Genomic DNA, 19226 nt, shown 5'->3' on the forward strand with positions numbered 1-19226 from the left:
TTAGATCTTAGAGCAAAAACATCTCTTTTTCTAGCATGTTGTGGGTGCTACTAGAAAACAAACTGGTGTTTTTAGGTGAAAATAGAGGCGGGGGGAGGGAACATGTATGTATTGGACCCACAATTGCCAGGCATAGTCCAATTAACTATAATGCAAACAGATGACCTGAAATAGTTTTTCTCAACCTTTTTTTAGGTAGATAATTAAAAACGTTGATCATTTAACTACATTGAGCACTGTCTGATACTCACTTAGGGTGGCAGTGAGTTTCCTCCCCCATATTTAGATTCTTCTCCTGGCCCATGCTTTTATCCAGCTATTGCCAGCTGAGGTACCATAAGGTTGGGTTATGTGGGCTTTCCTCTTTTTGGTTACTTTATGACTTGAAAAGAAGCTGCTTTTGAATTTCTGTTGTAATTTCACTTCTTTATGTCCAGTTAACATATTAGTTTGAATTAGGAAGGGTGGCAGAGAAAAACATCTCTTTCTGCTGCACTTTAACCCACTAACATAAATGATTTATTTCTCTAACTAGTGTAATGGGTGGCAGTAGAGCTCAAGCAATATTATACTCCCCTTCTTCCTGCACCTCAGCTTAGCTCCAGGCAGACAACAGTTCTGTCTTTTCAGGACTTGTCAAAAATCATTACAGAGAGCTAAACCTTGGGGCTATTGTATGTAAAACCCTGATAAGTGGATGTTAATAGTTCCCAGTCAGTTTCAAAGAGTTCACCATATGTTTTGTTAGTAAAACATTTAATGGACACCACACTGTAAATAGTATAAAATATTGTAACTACTATGAATAACTTCTAAACAAATATTATTAGACAATAAATCTGCCAGTGTTCCTTATATAGATTTCCCCGTTTGTTTGTTACAAACATTCAAATATAAGGATTATATATAACATTTTCTAACTTCATTGCACACATCAAAACACATTCTCCTCTGATTTTTCTCTCAGATGATTTCTCATCTTTATAGTATAACCATAGTATGTAGTGTGTGTCACTTGTAAGATGTAAATTTTTTAACAGTGAATAATTAACCATTGGAATAATTTACCTGTGGGGGATTCTGATAAATTTTAAATCAAGATTGGATGTTTTTTTCCTAAAAGATGTTTTCTAGGAATTATTTTAGGGAAGTTCTATGGCCTTTGTTACATAGGATATCGGATGAGATGATCACAATGTTCCCCTTTGGCCTTGAAATCTGAATCATCAGAGCTTGTGATATGTCAACATCTCAGTCCCGTCAAACACTGCAGAACCCAATAGGCAAACAAACAGTCTGGGGATCTCCAAAGTTAGCATCATTCTAGCTGTTGTGTTAATAGGTGACTGGTCCTTTCAGTTGCTGGTGAAACAGAAGTCTGTATCCAAAGTGTTACAGGGTTTGGGATCACGTAAAATATCCATTTCCATGATCACTCCCTATAAGCCTGGTAATTCAAGCAAGAATTCACAAACCCTCACCTCACTAAGTAGTTCCCCATTCTCTTTCTGAAACAGAATCCCAGTTTAAAGCAGTTAGTTGATTGCTAAGTATATGTTCTACAGCAGAGGTCCCCAACGTGGTGCCCACGGGCACCATGGCATCTAAGTGTGCCCGCGTACTGGCCAGCGGATGAGCATCCGCCAAAATGCTGCCGACAAGCTGTATCATCCAGAGGCATCGCTGCCGAAATGCCGCTGATTTTCAGTGGTATTTTGGTGGCAATGCCTATTGACATTGCCGCTTGTTGGCAGAATTTCTGTGGATGCTCATCTGCCGCCACGGTCCTCCATGGCTCATCATCTGGCACTCACCAGACAAAAAAGTTGGAGACCACTGTTCTACAGGCTCTGGAGCTGCTAGAGGTGACACATACTTCCCCCACCCGTCCCTCTAGGACTTACTGTGGTAGACCAAATGTTATTCTAATGGAGGGCTTCCTTAGTCAGTAAAGCTGAAGTTGTACTCACTTGTATCCAAAGTAGAGGTGTTGGGACCTAGCCCTCACAGCAGACACAATTCTTGGTTCTGCATCCATCAGCTGTTGAGTCCACAGGGTTGTTCTTAACTCCTTTATTAAAATCCCTACTCTCTTCTGCTCTCTTGTTTGGCACAGCTTCCAGAATGTGACTAGGGTGTAACCTGCCAGATGGGTTGTCCACAATGAAAACTTTATATACAGCCCAGAACATCTACTGAACATGTCTGGTAACTACCACCTTATTCTGGAAGTTTCTGGGTCTTTAACTGTGTTGCCCTGCCCTGCTGTCTGCGCATGTGCTGAGACACAGTATCCAGCTAAGATCCATGTCTCCTCCCCACTGTTTCTCTTCCATTTATGTAGAGGAACGAAGTTGTATACTGCAGTATAAAGCATATGGGTTAGCACGATGCAAAGCCTGTGGATCTTGTTTAGTACCATTATTTTACAAGCAGCATTTAAAATTGTCCTTTTTTAGATCTACATATAATATCCCTTTGTATAACAAAAGTTAATTACTTTTCATTCATCAGACAACTATTTGTCCTATTCTGGATAATGGATAGTTTTGTGCTGTGATATAGAAGGACATCTCATGAGTGTGTGAACCTGAGGCAAAAAACTTTTGATCAATAAAATTTGTGTCATTAGATTGTTTTGCACAAACATTGTTGATCATTGTCTGAATATATAGACAATTTAAAATTCAAGGCTCTGAATGTGTCTTAATACTAGTAAAGTCATCTTAGAGGGCTGAATGTCTTTGCCAGTATCTGTTGCTGTGATTGTTTACTCTTAGCTGTCAAGACAGTTATGTTTTTTCAGAAGCATTCTTTTAGAATCAGCTCCTCCCTAAGAAAAATGAGTGCTAAGCAGCTCTGCTTAAGATAGCTTGTAATCAGAATCATCAGACTATTGTTGTGGTATTGTGATGACTTTTTTGGATGGCGGATGTCTTCCTTTGATGCTCTGTAACTTCACATTCTGGGCTATGTGCTGCTAATTTGCAAATGTTTCCTTCAGAGGTGTCAGTGTCATCCAAGGTCTTCACATTTGGGCCACAAGTCATTGTGGGTTCACACTCTAGGAAGTGGACACTTAATCATTTGAGAGACACAAATGCAAACAGTGATTATTCAAAAATGTTATGTAAGGAGCAAATCTATATCAGCAAGATGATAAACTAGATGACCTAATAGGTATTTTCTAACTCTAGTTTCTGTTAATGTATCAAGATACTGGAAATTCTGTTTGAAAAGGATGGATGTATATAGGGATGCAAACATACATATTGTGTGCAAAGGTAGATTTGATTTTCATAAAGAAAGCCTTGCGGCCTTCTGTGCACATTGGTGTGCCTATAATTTGTGTAAAAGTCAGGCCGGACGGCTGCAAGAGGGTCCTGGAAGGCCAATGTATTAGCCCTAGAATGTTGAAGTCCCTTTTTCCTACAAGTTGAGAAGGGATTACTTCAGATGAATTAGGGACACCTGAATCCAATTAAGGGCTGCTTGAAACCTTTAAAAACCACTCCTTTGGGGAGAGCAAAGGAGGAGAGAGAAATAAGCTGCTGCCAGGCTGGTGGCAGCAGGGAAATACTCTCTTCCAGGGTGAGAGGCTGTGCTCCTTCCCATAGGGGAAGCAGCCAAACCTGAGTGCTTGCTAGGGGAAGGACTGACACCCCAGGGCAACTAACTGGATGACACCTTGCCCAGACGAGGGGGGCAGCGAAAGGTACCTCCCCTGGGTTTTTATTTGAGAGTGTTTCCTTCGGTTTGGGGGAGGATCACCCCTTAGGCCGACCCTCAGGCCTACTCTGAAAATATGACCAAGGGAGCACAGAAGGGGGAAGGCAAACCCTGCCTGAGTGGGGCTGATTACCCCAGGCCTGCCATCGCCAGAGGGGGAAATGCTGTCTGACGAGAGAGAGAAGAGTGCCTTGCTACAAATTGTTGTGCACAATTACAGCCATTGCATGTTCAACATGGGCATTTACACACACATAATTTAGACCCATTTCCCACCACAATTGCTATAAATATATGCACAAACATAAGTGTTAAAATATGTGCTGACCCATAGCCTCAGTTTGAAAATCAAGCTCTTTGTGTATATATATATCACATTACATTCATCATTTGTCAAATTTTTTGATTGCAGAGGAGCTGCCTCTCACCATCTATCTGATATGAACTTTTTAGTGTTTTAGTATGCGTATATTTATACATAAATCCAGTTAAGTATAGCTTAAAAATTTCGTTGATAGATCAGTTTGTAGTTTTTTTTCTTGCATGTTTGTCATTGTCCTATTTTTAATTTACTACCTGCTTCTTCAGTTACTTACTAAATCTTGAGTTCTTACAGCTGGCTTTTCATCAATATTGTTTTGTGTTGATATAGAAGGCAGTACCAAAGAATCTAGAGTTGTGTGAATGGTTGTCAGCATTTGATACTGTGCTTCGGAGGAGACCTAATGTGGTGAAATAATTCAGTGTGAATCAAATAGTTAAATATCTTCCAGATGGGGCCTCAAAGTACCAAAGGTTTAATCACTTCCACTCCCCTCTACTTAATTCCTTTTATACACACAGGCTCAGTCCTGTCTCCTAGAGCCCATTCATGTCATGTACCACACATTGAGGTAGTATCAAAAAGAGAAGTTAAAACATCCTGAATATAGTTAGTCAGATAGGGACATTTAATCAAATAATTGGTGGGAAAATTAGTAAAATTTGCAATAAATTCCTAGATGAGTTTTTATTCTAGGGTACTTTAGGACCACCTGAGAAACAAATATGTAGTCAGAATATTGTCAAAATGAGTCCTGGCTAACTCCATTAATAAAGGAAAATCATGCATTATGTGTTTGATGAATTTCACTACCATGAGGGGTAAATACATAACAAGGTGTTTCAAAGAATAGTGCATCCAGATGTAGTCAGTCTGTGCGGTAATCTCTCATTTCAGAAATTGAATTTACTTCCCTCACATTTCTCTCCATAATACTCACTCCTTTGAGTATATTTCCACCATAGGATGTATGCTCACTTGTGCCCTCTCAACTGGATGTTGCAAAAAGCAGCGTCCGTAGGGCCGCACCTATGAGAGCAGTTCCTTGTGCGCTCAGGCCAGGACATAAAAGGAGGCGCAGACCCACTGCCGCTCCAGTTCCTTCTCAGTTCCTGTAGCTTGAGACAGAGCAATTGCGGTATCTGCTGCTTTCATCTATTTCCTCCCTTTTCTTTCTTCCCTTGTTGTTTTTGTTAATGTAGTTAGTTTTTCATTTTGCCTAGTTATTTTCTTCTTAGTGGTAGCACAACTTGTGCTCAGAGGATTCCTGAGCCCGCCACCCTCAATTTCTTGCTGTCTCTATTGTGGTATATGGCACTTTACGTTTTATGCCTAAGACCCATGGGTTCAAGCCCTGCTAAACCTGCCCCAGCTCTTTCTTCCACAGTTACAGGCAGGCTATTTTGAGTATCTCAGAAAAACTCATGCCCCATTGTGGTGTACAGTCCACATGAGTTTAAAGGCAGGTCCTGCAAAGAGTGAGGCTAGATCAACAGTTCTCAACCTGTGCCACATGCAACCCAGTTAGCACACAGCTGCAGCCTAGTTGTGTGCTAAAAAAAAAAAATTCAAAATTTGCTGCTCTGGTCTGCAAAGGGGTGGGGTTAACTGAAGGGGGAGACTGCATCAGGCTGGTGAATGCCACAGGGTACAGGAGAGTGGGTCTCTGAGCAGGTTTGTGGACTGTGGAGACTCTCTGGGCAGTGAGGGGTGTCAGGGTACTGGGAGCTAGGGGTGTATGGGTGCTGCAGCACCCCCAGATTTTAGGCTGCATGGTCCCACATGGCAAGGTCCAGCCCCGTGCCCAGGGCACCGCTCATGGCCCCATTCTGTAGAGGAGTTTCTGGGCAGGGGGTGCTGGGCATAGGGGATTATGGAGGGGTCGGTGGTGGGGGTGCAATGGTTTTCAACCTATAGCCCTTGTAACACATTGTGGGCCACAATGATAAATATGTTACAGCCTTTCCATATTTGGACAACTGGCTCCTCAGAGGCCACTCCTCCCATGAGGCTCAATTAGCAACCCCCTATAACCTCAGTCTCTGGGCCTCTGAGTCAATATAAAAAGTCTAACACCATTCCAGTAATAGACTTAATTGGGTCTATGCCAAACTCCTAACCATTTGGGCTTACCTTCACAATGACAGATTCTTCACTACGTCCAGACTGATCTTTACAGCATAGTCTGCAATAACTGCAAGAATCTGCCTGCAACTGCTGAGCTACATTTTGGTCTCCTTGTTCATTACACTACATGCAAGATTGCACTGCAGGTGTCTTCAGGCATGGCGAAGGACTATGTACACCCTAAACAGACAGTCTTTCCAAACAAATCACCATGCCTATGTAAGTCGTAGACACTTTTGGGTGGTGGAAAGACCCACTAAAGGCCTTAATGGGAACTCCATTTTCACATCCACCACTTCAGAAAGAGCTTGTTATGGACACTTCTTTCCTGGTTTGGGGGGTGGCACATCTATGAGGTGCCACAGCACAAGACAGATGGTCCTCACAAAACTTCACATTAACATCCTGGAACTAAGGGCAATCTGTGTGTTAGCACTTCCTCTGTGATACCGAGGGGCACTCTCTAAGGGTAACGTGAGACAACAGGGTAGTTTGTAGCTATATGGTACAAAAACTGACCAGTGGGAACAAGATCGCTGTCCTTAAGCACAGAATTGCTAAGAAATCTCCATGATTTACCAGCCAGGTCTTCAGAACACAGTTGCAGATTTCCTGAGCAGGGACTGTCTATCAGGACAACGCATGGGAAGCTCGGTGGCTCCATTTTCCACGGCATCTGCCAGATCTGAGGCCTCCTCAAAGTAAACTTCTTCAGAGCTTCAAGCAATGTAAAACATCATCTTTTCTGCTCTAGTAGAGCATATGGACACAATTCCTTGGAATATTCCTCATAAGAATATTGGCCCTACATCCTGCTCTGTGCTTACCTGCCTGTTCCTCTAATCATCAAGACTTTGCTCGGACTGAGATAAGAGAGGGCGAGGGCTATCATGATAGCATCATTGTGGCTGAGGCAAGTGTGGTACTTTTTCTGGCAGTGCCTCGCCACCTTACCCTCAGGAAAGATCTCCTGTCATAAAGCTCAAATGCCCTGACCTATCCCAACCTATAGTCTCTGGACCTGACAACTTGACTACTAGATGGTTCTCGGGCACAGAGTTCACACCTCGGCCAATGTTCAGTCAGTCCTTCTGTCTATCAAGAAATCTGCTATACATAATACCTACTGCCAGAATGGAAATGCTTCCATTCCTGGTGTTTTCACCACTCTGCAATCCTCAAAAGCTCCACTCTAGGGATCCTAGATGACCTATTGGACTTAGACATGAGGTCTTTCAGTGAGCTGAGTTAGTGTGCTCTTGGCCACCCTTATGGCCTTCCACTTACATGTGGAAGGGGTTTCACTCTTTGTCTATTGAACCACCACCAGATTCCCTAAGGATTTATGTAAGTTAGTCCCTCTTGTCCAAAACCACGCTTCTCCATGGTCCTCAACATCTTGAGCAACTCCCCATTTAAGCCGAAGGCTACCTGGTCCTTCTCATATCTCCCTCGAGGCTTCATTTCTGATATTCTTCTGGCTGAGGTGATGGCTGAGAGAACTTGGGGCACTCATGTCAGATCTATAGTATGCTATGCCTCCATTATCAATTCATCCCTGAAATATCATTGGAATCTCACATCAACCAAGAGATCCATTTATTATATCCTAAGTTCCATACCCCAAGGGAGGAAGTTAATCTCCACACATTAGATGTCAGAAGTGCCTTGGCTTTTACCTCGGGAGAACTAAGACTTCAGGGCTTCTCCCAGGCTCTGTATCCTTTACCAAAAGGATGAAGGGACAGCTAGTTTCCACTCAACTATTGAAGTGGTTTTGGATTGTATCTTGACCTTCTGTGAAGCTGTTGGGATACATCCTCCCTCAGAGTGACAGCTGACTCCACTATGGCTCAGTCCACTTCTTAGTCCTCCTTAAGGGTATCCTCATATTGGAAATCTTCAGGGCTGCAATCTGGTCCTCAGTTCACGCTTGCCAAATATTACGCTATCATACCTGCATCCAGAGCTGACATTACCTTCAGTGATGCAGTCCTCTGAACTGTCTTTGATTTGCCTCCTGAGCACTTACCTCAGTGATGAGAGACTGATTGGGGATCTGCTACAGTGAAGCATCCATAGAGACTTGAAGAACCAGTTACTTACCTGTACAGTAACTTGAGTTCTTTGAGATCTTTTGTTCTCTATGGATGCCTCACCTCCGGTTCACCTTTTCTTCTGCTGTGGAGTCTTCCAGGCTTCGTGGTTAAGAAGGAATTGGATTGGTAGTGGGTCCACATCTCCTTATATGACCTTATGTGGGAGCATCAGGCACACCTCTGAGATTGTGCCCTTTCAGAATCGCCAGTTGAGAGTACATGAACATGCATACATCTTACAGTGAAGCATCCACAGGGGCAAAACATTTTGAAGAACTCAAACTTACTGTGCTGGTGAGTAACTGCTCCTTTTTATCCTGAGCTGTGTCTTCGTAATTTGTTTTTATAGGAAGATATACTTCTGTTGCTAAAACAACTTGATGCTTTCTTTATTGGAATGCTCAGGAGGAGGGGGAAGTTCTTCTTACATATTACTCATTTCGTAAGGGATATATAATGTCAGGTTAGTAATCATGGTAGTGCTGAAATATTCAAGAATGGAGATCTATTGTATAGAAAAGGCTTACTATGGGAGACGGAGTAAATTAAGGTACAAAGCTAGGCTATTTTTGTAAAGGTTGTATTCTCATTGCTGTATACTACTGTTGAAACCCCTTTTAGAATGTAATTTCTATCTTGTTTCACTGATGAAAAGGCTATAGCGGGTAGATTTAAGGTAAACTCAGTTGGAGCGGGGCATACAGACTCAATTATTCTCTTAACATTTGAATGGTGGTTTCAGATAGGAAGGGGATGCTATAAATTACTGTGCTGTGTAAGTATTTGCAGTGACAGTAACACAAGTCAACTGATCTAAGAGCATTATCTGGGTATGATATGACCTTCAGAGAGGTACAGTTAAAGTACATACAGCGTTCTTTCTCTAATAAGTTACCTAGTAATAGGCTCAGGGGGGTGCAGGCGCTTACCAAGCAGAGCTCCCGGAAGCAGTGGCATGTCCCTTCTCCGACTCCTATGCGGAGGCGCAGCCAGGCAGCTCTGCTCGCTGCCCCATCCATAGGAACCGCCCCTGCAGCTCCCATTGGAGCACGTACGAGTAGAGCGGGGCCATGCCAGCTTCTGGGAGCCGCATGGTGTGACCCCGACCCAGCGCCTTGGCTGGAGCGAGGCTGAGCCACTGATGCAGTCCCCGACCCAGCGCTCTGCTGGAGGGGGGCCAAGCCATTGGTGTGGCCCTGACCAAGCGTCCCAGCAGGAGCGAGCTGCGTGGTGCGGCCCCAGCCAGAGTGCCAGAGGGGGGCTGAGCTGTTGGTGTAGCCCTGACCCAGTGCCCAGGCCGGAGCAGGGCCGAGCCGCTGGTGCGGCTCGCAGGCCAGCTTAAAACTGCTCTTGGGGCGGATGCGACCTGCAGGCTGTAGTTTGCCCACTCCTGTTCTATATTCTTTTTACCAAATCTGAGTCTAGAACCAATTCTTAATTTTCTCATTTATTGAAAATGCTGTCCAATTGCTGTGTAATGACACTCAACTAAAAGAAAACAAATAGCTTGCAAATACACCATATACAAATGTATTCACTTTACTGGAGGATTTGCCATACCAGAACCATCAACTCCACTCTTCTGCATCTTGGCCTGATGATCGAAAGGAAAGCAAAAAAGAAAATCCATAATGTTTGAGTAATGGTGCAGTTGTGGCATGATTTGGGGAATCTTCTTGATCCCTGTAGATATCAGTTGTGATCCTTGAGTAAGAGAATGTCTGTTGTGTTGAATGGTTCAGTTAAACAACCTCTTAAATAGTCTGTCATGGGTTAAAAAATGCTTTAGATTCAAAAAAAGCTTTTACAAGCATTTCAAGTCTTTAAAGTTAATGCTCTTGTGGCTAAAAGACAGTCCTGGGAGTCAGGATCCCTGCTTTCTAGTCCCAGCTCCACTGCTGAGGTAGTGTATGACCTTGATAGGGCAAGTCGTTTGAACTTTGTTCTTGTTTCCCCATCTGTGAAATAGGAATACCAAAGACCTAGGGTGTATCTACACTATGAAATTAGGTTGATTTTATGAAGTCGATTTTTAGAAATCCATTTTATACAGTCAATTGTGTACGTCCACACTAAGCACATTAAGTCGTTGGAGTGCGTTCTCATTACCATGCCTAGCATCGACTCACGGAGCGGTGCGCTGTAGGTAGCTATCTCTCAGTTCCCGCAGTCTCTGCCACCCGTTGGAATTCTGGGTTAAGCTCCCAGTGCCTGATAGGACAAAAAACATTGTCATGGGTGGCTTGGGGTACATTTAATCAATCGCCTCTCCCTCCATGAAAGCAACAGCAGACGATCGTTTTGTGCTAGACACCAGGTCGATAAGAAGAATACAGAAAGGCACGCTGCTCATCAGAGAGGCTTTGAAAACCAGTTTCGTGACTGGCCAGGCGTCAGTGTGACAATTGTGTGTTTCTCCTTGATGCAAAACTGCCCCCTTCGTTGATTTTATTTCCATGTAAGCCAACCACCCTCCCCCTTTCGAAATAAAGTAGCTACTATTTTGAAACCATGCGTTCTTTCTTTTGAGAAGGCTATGGAACATGGGGATGAGGGTAGGTGGTTATACAGTGGATGCAGCAGGGGTCTGTGCTCTTGTTGGCTTTCCTGCAGCTCCAACAGACGCTTCTTCATCATGTCCGTTTGCTCCCCCAACAGACGCTTCATCATGTCCTTTCCTAGCCTCTGCCACTGAATGCCTCCATGCATTAAGCTGTGCCCTATCAATGCGGGAGGACTGCATGAGCTCGGAAAACATGTCATCGCGAGTGCAGTTTTTTCGCCTTCTAATCTGCGATAGCCTCAAAGACAGAGATGATAGGGGGAGTGTAGAAACATTCTATGTTCTGCAATTCTGGGCGGACTGCATGGTCACCTGGTGCTGCTGAGTTTGCCACACTGACCAAACAGGAAATGAGATTCAAAAGTTCCCGGAGCTATTCCTGTGTACCTGGCTAGTGCATCGGAATTCAAAGTGCTGTCCAGAGCGGTCACAATGGAGCACTCTGCGATAGCTCCTGGAGGCCAGTATCATTGATTTGTGTCCTCACTACCCCAAATTCGACCCAGCCAAGTCGATTTTAGTGCTACTCCCCTCACCGGGGAGGAATACAGAAGTCGATTTTAAGAGCCCTTTAGGTTGACGGAACGGAGTTGGTTGTGTGGACGCATTCATTTTTAAATCGACCTGACGTGGCTAAATTCGACCTAACCCTGTCGTGTAGACCAGGCCTTAATTAATTCATGTTTTGCAAAGCATTTTGAGATCCTCCAATGCAAGTTCCTATAAAGTACAAAATATTCTAATTGTGAAAACTTTAAGTGGCAGAGGGTTTGCTAAGTATAGATACAATTATTCAGAAAAAGTAGGTTTTACACTCTGGGTAACAGTTGTTTTTTACCTAGGGAGCAAAGCTTGAAAAGAGGCCAAAAATTTTGATGAATCTTTTAATTTTTTTGTAACCTACTCTCTTCTTATTTGAGTGTATATAAAGCTTAGGATTTTACTATTGTGCCATCCTTGAATATCATTTTAAACCTCATTCACTACAAGAATACTTTTAAAATTCACACATACCTTTCTTTTTGGAGTAGATTAACATATTTATTAAATCTTATTTTACCAGGATGTGCACACTGTGAAGCATCATCTTTCTTACACTGCAGTAGTGATGGCAGTCCTTCATTCTGAGAAATGTATTGCAAATTGGTTACATACATAAAAGCAAATGAAATTGGTTTAGGAATAAATATTTTTATGTTGGAGAGAAATTTACTTCAGGTATATGAATACTGGTGGAGCAGGGAATTTGGTGCACACTTGATATGAAAGACAAGAAAGGATAAGGATAGCTTTTAAAATATTGGCTCATATAGTTCCTCTAAAAAAGCATGCATGTTTATTTCCTTCTTCCCATTTACTGTAAATTGTAGTCTCTAGGTTTTTAAAATAATGGGCTTGTATTTCATTAATCTTAAATCAGATCAGCTGTATGCTTTCTGGTAATCAGCTTGGTATTTAAAGTCAGGACTGTGTTAAGAAATCAAATATGCATAAAACATGCTCTTAAACAAGAAAATTAATGGATGGCATAAAATCACTGCAAACCAGGGGATCTGTTTTCATTATGAGACATTCATTGTTGATAGTCTGACAGATGCTTACTTGAACACTTTGGTTTAATGTAGGATAGTACTGGTATGAAGCTGTGGAAGAAACGATGGTTTGTGCTTTCTGATCTGTGTCTCTTCTATTACAGAGGTAAGTTTTCTTTAGAAAGATTTGTTTGTTTTATTTTGGAAACAGGAAAATCTTAGTGTCTTTTAAAAAAAAAAAATTTGTAAGAATTGTTGACATAAACTGTTCTCCCTCTGTCTTCTGTCCCCTCCCCCAGCTACAATTGAGCCTTTAAAATAAAGCTAATCCTGTCCTCTAATTGGTGAAAGGGTTCAAAGAGCTGTTGGTTAACTTGACATGTAAAATCAGCTGGTAGACACTGGTAGAACTAGCTGCACTTTCCAGGTCAAAACCAACTGCTGACATTGTGTGTTTGTCTGGCTATGCCAGAAGGAGGACAGGAGGCACTGGATGTGGTTTAATTAGGCTGCAGCTTTATTCTTATATAACTAGGAGTAGGTGGCAGATAGACCAGTACAGTGCAAGTAATTCCATAACCCTTGCCATATACACAGGGACTGTCCCCTTACCCATCCTGGTCCCAGCCAATCCACTGTTGGGACCCAGCCATCCCCCTCATGAGGGTTGTGCAGGGGAAGGCTATAACAAAGAGGGTTAACCCCCCCCAACATACCAGTTGTAGGAACTCCAAATCCACTTTTTCTGTTTTTTAAAATTCTTTGCCAATCCATTTTATCAGATCAAATATCCATTCCCTGTGGAGTACCTGCACTGGACATCCACCACAAGCTTGCCTGGTCCAAAAGGGGGCTTTTGTGGCACAGCTCTGGGTATAAATAATCCCTCCTCCCCCCCAGCTGTGGGAGAGTGAGGGCAAGTCACCATGCTGACTTAGTCCACCTTTTCTTGCTTCCTATCTGGAGCAGGAAAACCTTTGGGGGAAGGGGCCTTAAAGGGGCAATGACCACTTTTCTACCAGCCAAGCCACACTTGCAATTAAAAGGGTAACTCCTCTTTTCTGTTAAAACAAAGGGTGCCACCCTTTAATATGTACTGGAGGCATTCTTCCTTCCTTATTTGTTTGTCTCAAAGCCTTCTTTGCCAGGCAGAGCAAAAGATTGCGTAAATAATTGACTCTAATATTTCACCACCTTGCTGGCAGTTTTTAAAAAATGTATTATGTTAGTGAGTAGATATGCCACGGTAAACTGATTATGGGGAAGTTGACTCCTAGAGACAAATAAGGAGGGCAAAAACAGTGATGCTTGTGGTGATGGAGAGGGGCGGGGCAAAAGACATATTTCTCTGATCTACCCAGCTCTCTTGGATACTCATCAGGTGTCTCAAATGATAGAAATGTCATATGTGGTGTTCCCAATCTCCACTTTTGATGCTGTTGGTGAAACTGGGAGCAGTGGGTGATGAAACAAAAATACCATGACCTATAATTCGTGATCTCTCATGAGAGAGGAGGAGCAAACCATAATTTAGATACTCAAAGCTAATCAGTAGTTTTGGACTTTGGGAGAGGTGCATAACATTTTCAATTTATTTTGAAGAATCATATAATATCAGGGTTGGAAGGGACCTCAGGAAGTCATCTAGTCCAACCCCCTGCTAAAAGCAGGACCAATCCCCAACTAAATCATCCCAGCCAGAGCTTCATCAAGCCTGATCTTAAAAGGAGGAGATTGAGGAAGGAGGTTCCACCACCTCCCTAAGTAACCTATTCCAGTGCTTCACCACCCTCCTAGTGAAAAAGTTTTTCCTAATAGCCAGCCTAAACCTCCCCCATTGCAGCTTGAGACCATTACTCCTTTCTGGTACCACTGAGAACAGTCTAGATCGGGGTAGGCAACCTGTGGCACGTGTGCCGCAGGCAGCACGCAAGCTGATTTTCAGTGGCACTCACACTGCCCGGGTCCTGGCCACTGGTCTGGGTGGGGCTTTGCATTTTAATTTAATTTTAAATGAAGCTTCTTAAACATTTTAAAAACTTTATTTAATTTACGTACAACAATAATTTAGTTACATATTATAGACTTATATAAAGAGACCTTCTAAAAACGTTAAAATGTATTACTGGCACGCAAAACCTTAAATTAGAGTGAATAAATGAAGACTCAGCACACCACTTCTGAAGGATTGCCAACCCCTGGTTTAGATCCATCTTCTTTGGAACCCCCTTCAGGGGGTTGAAGGCTGCTATCAGATCCCCCCTCATTCTTCTCTTCTGCAGACTAAACAATCCCAGTTCCCTCAGCGTCTCCTCAGAAGTCATGTGCTCCAGCCCCCTAATCATTTTTGTTGCCCTCCACTGGCCTCTTTCCAATTTTTCAACATCCTCCTTGTTGTGGGGCCCAGAATTGGACACTGTACTCCAGATGAGGCCTCACCAGTGTTGAATAGAGGGGAATGATCACGTCCCTCGATCTCCTGGCAGTGCTCCTACTTATACAGCCCAAAATACCATTAGCCCAGTGAACAGTGAAAATGATAGTACTTGTTTGAAAAATGTGCAGCACATTTCTATGCTAATCAGGGTAAACTAAGTCTCAAAGCAGAAAAGCTTTCCTTATAATTCTGGTTAGTTCAAATTCTGAATTATTGGAATGCAGTCATCATGCTTGCAGTCAGCACTTGAAAGATTACATGTTGTTGGATAAACCACTGCTGAGTCAAAATTAGTCTACTCAGGACTATAATTTAGACATGGAGACATTGGTTGAGCTTTAGTTATTTTATTTAGTTAAATGACCAGTGCATATTTTGTGGTTTTCCTAGTAACTTTTTTGCCTACTTTTAGGAAGTCTTTTAAGGGTATGTCTGCACAGCCCATGGAAATTTCATCTGTTTAATATTCTAGGTTGGTTGAATCTCTGATTTGTTTTTCTCCCTAATGCAACTGAGAAATTATTATTTTTTTTTTTTTTGTAACCTAAAAGTCTAAGGGTGTGTCTGCACAGCCTGCAGGAGGAAACCTCCCAGCCCAGATCAGTAGTCTTTGGCTAGCTGGGCTCACACTAGCACTCTTAAAAATAGCTGTGTAGATGGTACTTTAAAGTTGTAGCTTGGGCTCTGAAGCATATGGAGCTGTCCAATCAGCTATTAAACATAAATAAAACTATGTATTCAGAGGTCTGTTTCCAGTTTCCCCTTTGTTCTATGCTTGATTAAGGTGTTAATCATAGGCTAGATAAGAGACACGGAAATAAAAGCAGAGTTGTCTAATCTGTATAAAGTAAGAAGCTGAAGTTTCAGATAGCTATTTTAGCTATCGTTTCATTACTGAGACATATTTAAATCAAAAAGTGTTTCAGCAATGGTTTACAGTTACTAGAAATGGTTATTAAAACAAAACAAGCAGACAAATTCTAAACCCTATCCTTTTGAAGTTGTTTATGCTAAGTTAATGCTATCTCGTTCAGGGACTTAGATGAAAAGGGAAAAATGTGCACTTGTTCTTCGTTTGCAAACAATATTTCTGGTGGTTTATCTGACTGTAACACCAGTATTAGAAGTTTGATAAGGTTTAGTCCAAAATTTTACCATGTTAAAATCCAATGGGAAGTCCTGATTTAAGGGTAGAAAGAGAACTGATTTCATTGTAATTTTTAAATGCTTAGAGTATTATGTTTATCTGGGGATAAGACTGACTGCTTTCATATAGAAAAGATATTGCTTGCAACAACAAAAAATCTTATAGAACAGCATAAGAAAATTCTCTCCTATTGGTTCAAATGAAGATGGATGTAGTGGGCAGAGTAACATAAAAGCTCAGATGATGGGAAACAGATTTTTAAAAATTTGGAAACTATAGGCAGAGTGTTTTCAGAACACACTAGTTTATTTGGATGAGAAAATGCCATGTTGCCTTTTTCAAGAATTTTTTCATATTCTGGACTGGAGAGGAAAAAAATGATACACAGTATCTCGTAAAGGTTTGTCTACATAGTACTTTGGAGCATGTGGAATCGAGCCTTCCAGCCCGGATTGACAGACTGGGGATAGCAGGGCTTGTGCTAGTGTTCTGAAAATAGCTGTGTAGACAGTTCTTTAAAGTTGCGACTCAGACTGCAGCTCGGAGTCTGTAGCCTCACTACCTCGGTAGGTTTCAGAGCCCAATCTCCAGCCCAAGCCACAACTTCAAAGAACTGTCTACACAGCTGTTTTAGAACACTAATGCCAACCCCACTATCCCAAATCTGTCGTCCTCAACTGAGAGTCTAGCTCCAAGACACTGTGTATGTCTACACTGCAGCTCACAGTTAACCCCCTTTGCATCCACACACCAGTTGGGCTAACCTAGGCTTCAAAAACCAGAGTCCCAGGACCCTGCAGGGCTGAAGGGTCTGAGCCTTATTGCTTTCCTGCTTGACTCAGGTCCCAGAAGTCCTCCAGATGTTTCCCAGAGCTCCTGGCAGCAGAGGAGTAGTGCTTCGGGCAGCAAGCGTGGCAGTCAGAAGTGCTGTTACTGTCTGGCTGACCCTGCTCCCCCTTCCTGCTCTGGTTCCTCCTTGCTGCTGCGCACAGTTTGCCCAGAGCAGGGAGCAAAGCTGACTTGCGAGAAGCAGCTCCCGGCTGCCAAGATGTTGCAGGTCACATCCCTCCCCTGGCCATGCTGAGTCGGGAGCTCTGTCACTGTGTCCTTGCAGGAAAGCTGCTTAATACTCGCTCCGCTGTACGGTCATTACTCACGGACATGCGCATGTGCGCACACACACACACCCCGCCCTCTTAGGGGCTGTGTGCGCTGGGGCGCCCAGACTCTGCATTGTCAGGGCAGTGAGTGGGAGCCAGCCTCCAAATCTCCTATAGCCTTCCGTGGCTCCGGCTCCATCTTCTCCTTGCTATGGGGCAGCTAGGGGCTGGCTCCCAGCACAAACAGCTAAAAAGTCAGATTTGCACTACTCAGTGCTTTTTGTAGTATAAAGTTTCTACAGAAATTTAGATTTAAATAGTTCAGGATATGGCAAAATGTGTGATTTGTAGTGTCTATATTGTAGGTCTTCAATTCAGTTAAAATGCTAGAGAAGGAGTGTAAATATATTACGGAGCATAAACTTGTCATGTGGGATTTAAAACATTCAATCTTGTAATTGAATATGCCCGACTTCAGTCAATAATTGGAAAGGATGTGCAAATTGGCTCAGAGGCCAACATTTATTTTTAACTATTTTGAAATCTTTCTGCTCTCATGTATTAGCAAGTTGTACTGAATAAACAGTGGGATGCAAGTGGTTCTTTTCTCACTCTCTTTTGCCTTACACTGTCTCAAAGATGAGGAACATGCTGTAGTATCTTTTATTGGGCCAGCTTCTGGTGAGAGACAAGTTTTTGAACTACACAGAGCTCATCTTCAGGTGTACTACTTCCATACCTTTTTCAGTCATTTACATGTGTGCAAAGTAGATGCAAAAGACAATTATTCTGATTGGGAAGCATTTTACACTTACTGTGCACTTTAGGCCTTGATCTGCAAAAGATCTGTGCACATGAGTAAGTCTCATTGGCATCACTGAGATTACTCATGGGTGGCATGTGTAAGAGGTTTGGGGAGATTTAGCATCCCCCAAAATGGCTGGCCCTGCATAGGGCAAGAAATGCTGGCTGTGGCTAGATCACCTCCTTTTGGAGGCACGCTGGCCAAGTACCCTTGGAGCACCACTACCAGAAGCTCCCTAGAAGTGGGGAAGCTACTGCACTTGGATTGCCCCTGTCCTCGCATTGCCTCTTCTCCCCGAGGCGCCTTGCCCTCGCTTGCCCTTAAGGCATGAAAAGAGTGGGAGGGTATAGCCTTCCCACTTTCAAAAGTGACAAACACACACACCTTCCAGTGCCCCCTAGCTGAGTTGCTCCGGCATCAGCATGCACAACCTCTCACTGGCTGGCCCAGCTATAGGACCACTCGTCCTGCTGTGCATGCTAATACTGGAGAAACTCAGCTAAGGGGCACAGGAACGGAAGGCGGGTGGGACTATGCCCCCATCACTTTCAGGGATCTTCCACTGCTTGTGTAAACCTCCCCAAACAAGGGAGTCATGTGCCATCTGTGAAATTACTCAGGTGCATAAACCTTTGCAGGCTCAGGGCTTGACTTCACAGTTATAAAAAAGAAAAATAGAAGACAACTTAAAAAAAAATGGGTTCCCTTCCTTGTCCTGCACCTTTTAGTGTGATATTTAGGAATTCACGTTTATTCTATGGGTTGTTGATATAATGAAATGCTCTCATTATATTAAAATCTTTATCCCCAAAGTAGTAATGTGAAGAAGTTAACCTTGCCTGTTGTGAAAAGTTTTATATTTGTACATTAATGGCATCGCTTTTCTATTATAGTTTGCTTTGTAGTCTGTATGCTCAGTTTGGAAAAATGCTAACATTGTGCTTCATAGCTGTCATTAGAGGCAGGCATCCAATACACTTTATGAACAAATTGTGTCATCTGTGGAAGCATATTGTAAAGTATATTAAGGCTAGACATGCGCTGTCAGTGAAATACAACATTCACCCAGTAATTTGAGTTGCAGATTCTTTGACTTTCATGTTTCTCCAGTAGTCACAATGTGTCTCTACTGGAGGGGGTGTTGTTAGTGACTTTTTAGTTAAGCTTATGTTGAGAGATTCAGTTGAAGCAGGATTAAAAATCCTATTTTCCACTTCAGTGATTGAATTTAGTATCTGAGTTTAATACAAGTCTTCAGAGGACAACTGAATTTTCCATAATATTTGATTAGTAAAATATTTATGGTTTTCACAGGAAACATTTTAAAATGAACCTCCTATGGCTATCCAGACAGGAGCCCTGGTC

The 19226-nt window shown here is 42.7% G+C and overlaps 1 protein-coding gene across 17 annotated transcripts in view; it reads left to right on the forward strand.

Annotated features, from left to right (window-relative positions):
• The window catches only part of PLEKHA5 (pleckstrin homology domain containing A5), a 294700-nt gene that overhangs the window by 168299 nt on the left and 107175 nt on the right, over window positions 1-19226 (forward strand). For 16 of the 17 annotated variants that reach the window (XM_050967965.1, XM_050968002.1, XM_050967954.1 and 13 more), the window contains one exon: window positions 12466-12538. The exons of the other annotated variant lie outside the window; for it this stretch is intronic. In XM_050967965.1, the coding sequence (XP_050823922.1) occupies window positions 12466-12538 (73 nt within the window). The remainder of the gene's footprint in view (window positions 1-12465; window positions 12539-19226) is intronic. 17 annotated transcript variants of the gene reach the window in all.

This window comes from Gopherus flavomarginatus, chromosome 1, assembly GCF_025201925.1.
Source record: "Gopherus flavomarginatus isolate rGopFla2 chromosome 1, rGopFla2.mat.asm, whole genome shotgun sequence".
Taxonomy (NCBI): domain Eukaryota; kingdom Metazoa; phylum Chordata; order Testudines; family Testudinidae; genus Gopherus; species Gopherus flavomarginatus.